The 8456-nt window shown below is 28.2% G+C and overlaps 1 protein-coding gene across 1 annotated transcript in view; it reads left to right on the plus strand.

Annotated features, from left to right (window-relative positions):
* LOC108686516 (protein GPR107) overlaps positions 1-2729 on the plus strand; it is a 9881-nt gene extending 7152 nt beyond the window's left edge. Inside the window, exons 5-10 of the mRNA XM_018191866.1 lie at positions 282-517; positions 589-722; positions 804-1071; positions 1562-1834; positions 1938-2110; positions 2452-2729. Of these exons, the coding sequence (XP_018047355.1) occupies positions 282-517; positions 589-722; positions 804-1071; positions 1562-1834; positions 1938-2110; positions 2452-2596 (1229 nt within the window). The 3' untranslated portion in view covers positions 2597-2729. The remainder of the gene's footprint in view (positions 1-281; positions 518-588; positions 723-803; positions 1072-1561; positions 1835-1937; positions 2111-2451) is intronic.
* The last annotated feature ends 5727 nt before the right edge of the window (positions 2730-8456 follow it).

Consider the following 8456-nt stretch of genomic DNA (forward strand, 5'->3'; position numbering starts at 1 on the left):
GATAGCATAGAACATTCTAATAATATTATAACAGCGTAGCAACTTCGTTCTTTTCGTTTAGAAACTGCAGTTAAAAAAAAATGATAATTTCGTAGAATTTTTTTGGATTTTTTAAATCAAACTTTTGTGCTCATATACATATGAACTTTCCTTTATAAAATGACTTCTCAAAAATTAATTCTTGAAATGTCAAACTGTATACTTAAAAAAAAATATTTATATTTTACAATAAAATTATTTTTAATATAAATTGTGTATTTAATATAAATTTTTCTGTATAGTGGTCGAGAAAGCCGACGTTCGCGGCGTTGACCAGAGGCTGAGGTCGGATAGCAACGCGTGTTCCCGTCTCAGATTACCGATGACGATGGAGACGACATCCACAGGCGAGAGATCGTACAATACGAGCCTCGTTATGTATATCGCCAACGAGGATGAAGAGGGCCTGTACAATCTCTATTTTCACAACTGTCAGAATTATGATAATAATAAGGAACCACTACTCGTAGATTTCACGGTAAGATTATCTAGAAAACAATTAAAGATTGGACGAGCGTTCGTCACGACAAAGAAACATTTCTCTCGTAGGTGGAAATAGCAGAGATTAATAACGATAACTTCCTCAGCGCCGGTGAAATGCCGTTGCCAGCTCTATATTTTACGATGGCGCTACTTTTCTTCTTGTCTGGCTGCTTCTGGGTGTTTATTCTTAATAAAAGCAAGTAAGAGAAATGACATAGATAAGCGAGACATTAGTAGAACAGAGTTAAACAGAATGTAAATGTTACTTTCGTGATATTCAGGCATTCTGTATTTAAAATTCACTACTTAATGGCTGTCCTGGTATACCTGAAGTCTTTCTCATTGCTGTTCCACGGTATAAATTACCATTTTATCCAAACTAAGGGTGAGCATGTCGAGGCGTGGGCGATTTTATATTACATTACTCATCTGCTCAAAGGCGCCGTTCTCTTCATTACTATTGTGCTTATTGGTACGGGATGGAACTTTATAAAGCACATTCTCTCAGACAAGGAAAAGAAACTCTTCATGTTGGTCATACCATTGCAAGTAAACATCGCTGTCTTTTACTTATTTATAGTTTAAATAAATTTTTTCTGCATCAGTAAAAAATCAATCGGAATCTGTTATAAAAATCAATTGCTTTTTTAGCAATATATTTCAATTAGAATTAAAACCATTAACTTTGAAAGGTGCAAATACAAACTTCGTTCTTCCAAAAAATTGAAATAAATTAGTTAACAAAATTTTTAAATATTTTCTTTTTATACAGAACCCATTTCATGTTATCTCTATTTCCAAATTCATTGTTAGAATGCCCTCTAATAATTTAAACATTTTAATAATGGATCTAAATATGGAGATAAACCATATAGCTCCTGCATAGAAAATATTTATAGAAGCTTCGAAAGTATTATAATTCCTTTTTATTGTTAAGGTATTGAATATCAAAAGCTAAGAGAACGCAAATTGCACATGTAATCGCCTGAGTCATATGGTGAGACGAATGATATAGCAACAAAAATGTGTTTCTCTGCAGGTGTTGGCAAATGTAGCTGAAATAATAATTGAGGAAAGCGACGTGGGTAATTTACGTCGCGAAACTTCACGAGACATGTTTATACTCATCGATTTGGTGTGTTGTGGTGCAATTCTATTTCCGGTAGTATGGAGTATTAGGCACTTAGAGGAGGTCGCTCGCACGAATGATAAAGCGGCAATGAACTTGCGCAAACTCATGCTATTCAAACATTTCTACATTATGATAGTCTTCTACATATACTTCACTCGTATTATAATGTACATACTCAAGGTACGCAATTTCGTAATTTATGATGATTTGCGTATATTAATCCTATAAGAATCACAAACCATATTTCAATATCATATTTTCGATAACAGTCTTTTTTTTATAGATTACGGTGCGCTTTGATTACCAATGGTTGGACGAAACCTTCCGGGAAATGGCAACCTACGCATTTTTCGTTTTGACAGGCTATAAATTCCGACCAGCGTCCGCAAATACGTATTTCACAGTACCGAGCGACGACATAGAACCAGATGACGAAGACGATAAGACCGATGTCGTGTATGTATCAAATTAATCTGTCATATAAATTCTTATCTATTCCCTTGTTTTTTATGTTTTTTCAAGAAAAGAAATTACAAGCTTTATTGTTAGCTTTATTTGTATAGAGCATATTTGTATAGAGCATATTTGTATATAAAATAAAATATATCAAGTTAATGCATATTAATCGATATCGAAAATAAGAGGTAACGAATTCAACAATCAAACGAATGCAGCAAAATGTTATATTTTTGTTTAAAGTCTATCTTATTTAGATTTTTAATAACTATTTTGTACTATGAATACTTGCTTATTTTTTCCCTTTGAAAATTCTTTTAATATATTGATCTCTTTTTTAGAATTTCCGGTGGTAATGGAATCAACAGAGACTTCAGTACAGTGAGCAAAATGCCGAGAGCAGTAAGGTCCGCGATTTCAAAAGTCTCGTCTACTGAGGAGGAGCGGCATGCTCTTTTCCATAAGTCATCTCGTGAGTACGACTAGGATAGTATCAAATCGTGATAGACTACATTATGACGAATACGCCTACGATTTGTAAATCATCGGCTATATTTGGAAGGAATAGATAAGGGAAGTAAATATGAAGCGAGAGAGAGAGAGAGAGAGAGAGAGAGAGAGAGAGAGAGTGTGTGTGTGTGTGTGTGTGTGTGTGCGCGCGCGCGTGTTTTCTATTCTTAAATCTATTTTATATTTCTCAGAAAAGAAAGAAGAGAAAGAAAATATCTTTATATCTGCAAATGTACTAGATTGTTCAAAAAAATATGAACAAGATTTTTAAATATGTTGCTCAACAACATTCAATGTCTTTTTCAAATTTTTATAAATTAAAAATGACAAATTTTTAAAAATATTATGAGATACTATAAGATTTTTTAGGGTTATCTAGTTGACGATTAAATGAAATAACGAAGTTATTAAAAATGTGCAAATTAAACGTATTCACTTCTTTATAAAAAATTCACCGTTTAAAAAAAAGCTTTTGGTTTTAAACCTTTGCACTCGAATAGCGATTCTCAATCGTCTTAATTTGATAGCAATTCGAGTGACGTGTGAGAGATGACTGTTTATGTTTAATATGGGCGAACATTCATTTTATATCAACTGTAAGAAATTCATCAAATTCTGGTGAAAAATGCGTCGAGTGTAAAATATATAATTAATAATACTTTGGACTCCAGGAAAAATATAATGAAAAATATAATATAATATAAAAAAAAATAAAAGACTATTTTTTCCAAATGAAAGCTCTTTTTACTATTAAAAAGTTAATTTTTCATTTATTTTTGAACAATCTAATATACATATGTGTTGTATACGTGATAAATAATCGCAGATAGTTGATGTTCATCATTGAAATGCTTTATATTTTATTACTTTCTTATGGTGGAAGAAATTACGAATGTATAAAAAAAATTTTTTAATTAATAACATATTGTGTAATGCTTGCTGCAATAAAAAAACCGTATTATAATACACTCTTGAATATTGACGAAGCTACTTACATACTTTCACTGGTTGATGATATTAAATTCAGCGTGGAAACTATGTTAGGTTTTAGTTCTCTTTTTTGCGATGAATAGCCTAAAAGTGATTGCATTCATAAATGCTCTTTATGTGCTACATCAAAATGAGTGGAATAGATGCATTCTACGTATACATATATATATACTAGATATAAAATGTTATTTTCATGTATATGATATATAAGCAAGGATGTATTAATTTCATACGTAACATTTTTAACATTGACATTTTCTTTTTCACAAGTTTCTTTCCCTTTGAATACTAACGTTTTTTTCTTTCAGAAATCATTTTTATATATTTTTATTAATTAAAATAGTACACTCGCGAATTAAAAACAGTCAGAATTTCTTGAAATTGAAATATATTGTACTAGAAAACTTTGACACGCTTGTGCAATTATAATGAGATTGACCACTTCATTACTGAGACATAAACAATTAAAAAACCTGCACTCCTTATACAAAGTTCATGAAAATGTCACATTTATTTTTATAGAGTTTAAACTAGCAATAAGATATTAATAAAAAATGAATAACAATGTGATGAAGGAATATGAAACGGATGTTGTGAAAAAATTCCATAATTGTTTAGTTCAGAAAATAAAGCTATGAAAAAAATACAATCTCGATTTTGTTCGGCATACATGTGAGACAATTGAAAGAAGTGGAGAGGATGGCCAGTGAGCATCTGATAACACCGGCATTAATCTGAATCTATCTGAATTCATTTTCGTACGTTTAGACAGACGCAATTAAAAGTTTTCTTTCATTGGCAGATGTGGATATCGCTAATAAGCGCGCAATGAGACCTGACTTTTGGATGATAATAAATCTGTTCTTTTTAACTTCTTGTATGATTCATTTTTTCTTTTTTTGTCTTCAACATGAAAAGAAAAGAAAGAAAGATGAAAAAACTTTAGCTATTGTTGCGAGTATACTATCTCATTTTTAATATGTATTTCAATATGTTACTTATGTAATTATCGCGGAATTTGTCTTAATAAAAACGAATATATAAAAACGAATATATCTGGGTTTCTTCCACCATAATATTTTAATAATTAATTTTATTAATTAATTAATCATTTCACTAAATTGCGGATTTCTCAATCTTCTTCCATTTTCGTTTTCTACCAATTAATTCAACATTAGTGAGACATTTTTTTGTTTTTTGACACCTTTTCTTTTTTTTCTTAGTGAGACATGGTGAGACATTCATTTCTATTAGGATAATTGCTCATTTTAATGTTCCACGATATTGCGCAATGTTATAACTTTAACGTGAAGAATGCGAGCAAAGATACGAATGCTTTTTTGACGCGTCTTAATTTTATAGTCGGTTTTCCGTAGGCATTTAGAGAAACATTTCCATTTTCTTCTTTTCCCATGACACATGCGCTAAATATTTTCTTGGTGAGAATCCCAACTTGTGAACAATGGGAATACTTTTCTATCGCGCGATTTGTAATCTTATTCTTAGCTAAGCAACCGAATTATAAATAACGGTGCAATAAATTTAACAATATGTGTCCTCTCGCGATATTATGCGATGCTATTGTATTAGGATTATCACTCTTCTTGAACTATATAAAATATATTTTTAATTTGCTTTTTACTTTTAAGATTTATATTCATTATTTTATTAAATATTAATATATTTGTAAATTCGTAACATATTTAAATCGAGTTGTATGTAAATCGAATTTTCCTTGAGAAGAGATCTCTCTAGGACTATTAATCAGTTAGAAGATCGCAGGAAATGTAGATCCGCGACTTACTGCGGTACTTAATATAATATATAATAACATTATTGTCATCATTACATTCAGGGTCATGTCTATTCTTAAACACTAGTTGAAACTTCCAAAAGATGTTGAAAGATAAACACGGCCTTATAGTTATATTATTATTAGTTTTATTATTATAATTGTGTCGTATATATCGAATAGGACACGAAAAGTTGAAAACATAAAGCGGATATTTTTATGAACATGTTTTATATATTTTTATTTCTTTCCCCTCCTTCATGTGTGTATGTGTGCATGTTTGTACGATACATGTACGATAAAATATTATTGGAAATTTATAATTTCTATATGTGTAGATGTTCTATATTTGTATGTGCAGTTTCCGCAGCGAGCATTGAGTCAAGAAAAATAGCGATGGCAACTAATTTAATAAAAAAATAAACGCGTACTGTTTACTAATTAATTAATGTAAAATATTAAATTAATGTTAAATTAATGATTATAAAATGAATAATATTTTTTCAATGAAATAAATATTTTCTTTAAATTATTATTTCAAATAAATAATAGATGGAAAATAAATATATTTAATGAATATTCATTAAATGTCATTTTTATGATAAATCATGCAAAGTAAAATTAAAAAAAAATTAATATTTATAAACATTTTAAAAATGTTATCTGCTGATTTGGAAAAAATTTAAGACTTACTCTCTAAATTTCTTTGAGTGAAATTTCATTCTAAGAGAGTAAAAATATGACTATTTTTGGAGAAGAATGAAAATATTTCACTTCTTGAAAAAGAATGACAATTTTCACTTTTTGAATGAAATTTCACTTTAAAGTAGTGAAATCTTACTTCAAAAAAGAAGTAAAATTAAATCTCACTTCTTTTGTTCCTCATATGATGTATCTCATATATGCACGTATCCGCACGCATGTATGTACGTAAATATATTTGCAATTTGCAAATATATTTGCAAGCCGTTGAAATTCGAATTCTAATTGTAAACAAACTACATTTAATTTAAAGTTGTAAAGAAAATTTAAATGAATAAAAATGAATCAATCTGTAGAGGCCCTCCACTGCCCTCGCTTTTTTTAACATCGGTCCTCTTTTTTTCAACAAACACTTAAGTTACATGAAACAATTAATATAATTGTAATATGACACGTATTACATTATAGTTATATTCTTGTATGGCAAATAATAATTAAGAGGTATGTTACGTGTAACTTGAGGTTTACTGGATTTGAATGTTTTTATGTATGAATTACATATAGAATATAAAGGAAGATATCGTAATATACAAAGTAATCAGATACAATATAATAAAATATAATACAACATAAAGAATAGAAATAAATATTTTTAATATAAAATAAATTGCTTATACATTCGTATAACATTTTTGCTTATATATTTTGCTTATAGTATAAGATATCTATACAAAATGCATGCCTATCATAACACAAAATTCGCGTATAATTCAAGAAAATCTGAATTTCGATTTTATCATAAGAATCTTTTTACCATAAGAATATTTTTATTTAACATCTTTTAATAATACAATATGTTTATTAATGGGTCCTTCAACGAAAATTTTTATTTTACATCTCTTACTATACAAATAAAAGTTGTTAAATTTTAATAAATGAAATTGAATATTCAAACAAGTTAATTTAGTAAATTTTCTTATAACGCGTCTGCATAAAAATGGACATTATGTTTTTTATGCAAATTTTTAGTCCGTTTTTACCAAATTACTAGTATAATGTAAGTATATTTCAAAATCTCTATAATCATTAGCAATTATAAAGTCTTTGAATACATTTCAAACTTTTCAATCATATTTAAATTTAGATTTAGAAGTTAAATTAAGATTTAATTTAATAAAACCGAACTAGAGGCCCTCCACCACCCCCGCCGATTTTATCGGCGGTCCTCTTTTCTTTGTAAGTATACTCACTCGTAAAAAAATGAGCTACTAATAAATTTAATAGCCCGTTTTTACAGATAAGCATAGTTTTTAATTTATTTTTTATTTTTATGTCTATTGTATTTCACTAATCATATCACACAATTTTTTTTATATTATTTTTTATTATAATTTTTTATACAATTCAATACTACAATTATAATAATTGTTTATAATACAATTATAAACGCTGTTCAAATTATAAAAATGATAATATAGAAGCATAATTAACAAATTTTAATAATACGATATTATACGAAAACGTCGAAAATACATATAATACAAATTTTTCTAAATCAATGTTTAATAAACTTATAACTTATTAATATGACCATAAAAAGTCATTAATACATTTACGAGCACTTTCATCGCGTTCAAGATAACTATCCCAATAAATTGATCATATCAAGATCCTTTCGCCTTGTGGTATAATAGATTAGTATTTGATACAAAGAAGAATCTCATAATGAAGAGTAAACGCAATGTATTTCGATTCTACGTCAAATTCACAAGATCCATTCGCAAAAAAAAGAAGTAATCCATCAAATACCAAATATCTTGTTATAGAAGGATGTGCATCTTCCAGATCACTTATGATAGTAATGATTTTGGTATCATGTCAATTACAATTATCATTTTTATCATATTGGATTGTCCGGAAAGTTCATGCCGATTTTGAAGAAAAATTGAAATGCAGAAGATTTAAATTTTTAATTTCATTTATTAAATTTAAATTTTTTGCGACACAAACTTTCCGGACAACCTAATATCTTTAATATCTTTAAACATTAAAATTCGCGAGAAATATGTTCTGCCACACATTATTAAAAATCATCTCTTATTAAAAATAAACAGATTGAATGATTTCCTTATGGAATAGTGGTTACGAAGGAATATATTTAATAATAATAAAATACATGCGTTATTGTAATTTTTTATATGTATGGGTACAAAAGTTTCTCGAGTACCAACTGTTCGAGATAAGCCGAACCCGATAATAACGGAATTTTAAAGAATATTTATACTGAAAAATTTATTATATAAAATTTAATAAATGTTTATTTTTTTATATTTTTAAAAATTTTTAATTATT

Source organism: Atta colombica, unplaced genomic scaffold (assembly GCF_001594045.1).
Source record: "Atta colombica isolate Treedump-2 unplaced genomic scaffold, Acol1.0 scaffold187, whole genome shotgun sequence".
Lineage (NCBI taxonomy): Eukaryota > Metazoa > Arthropoda > Insecta > Hymenoptera > Formicidae > Atta > Atta colombica.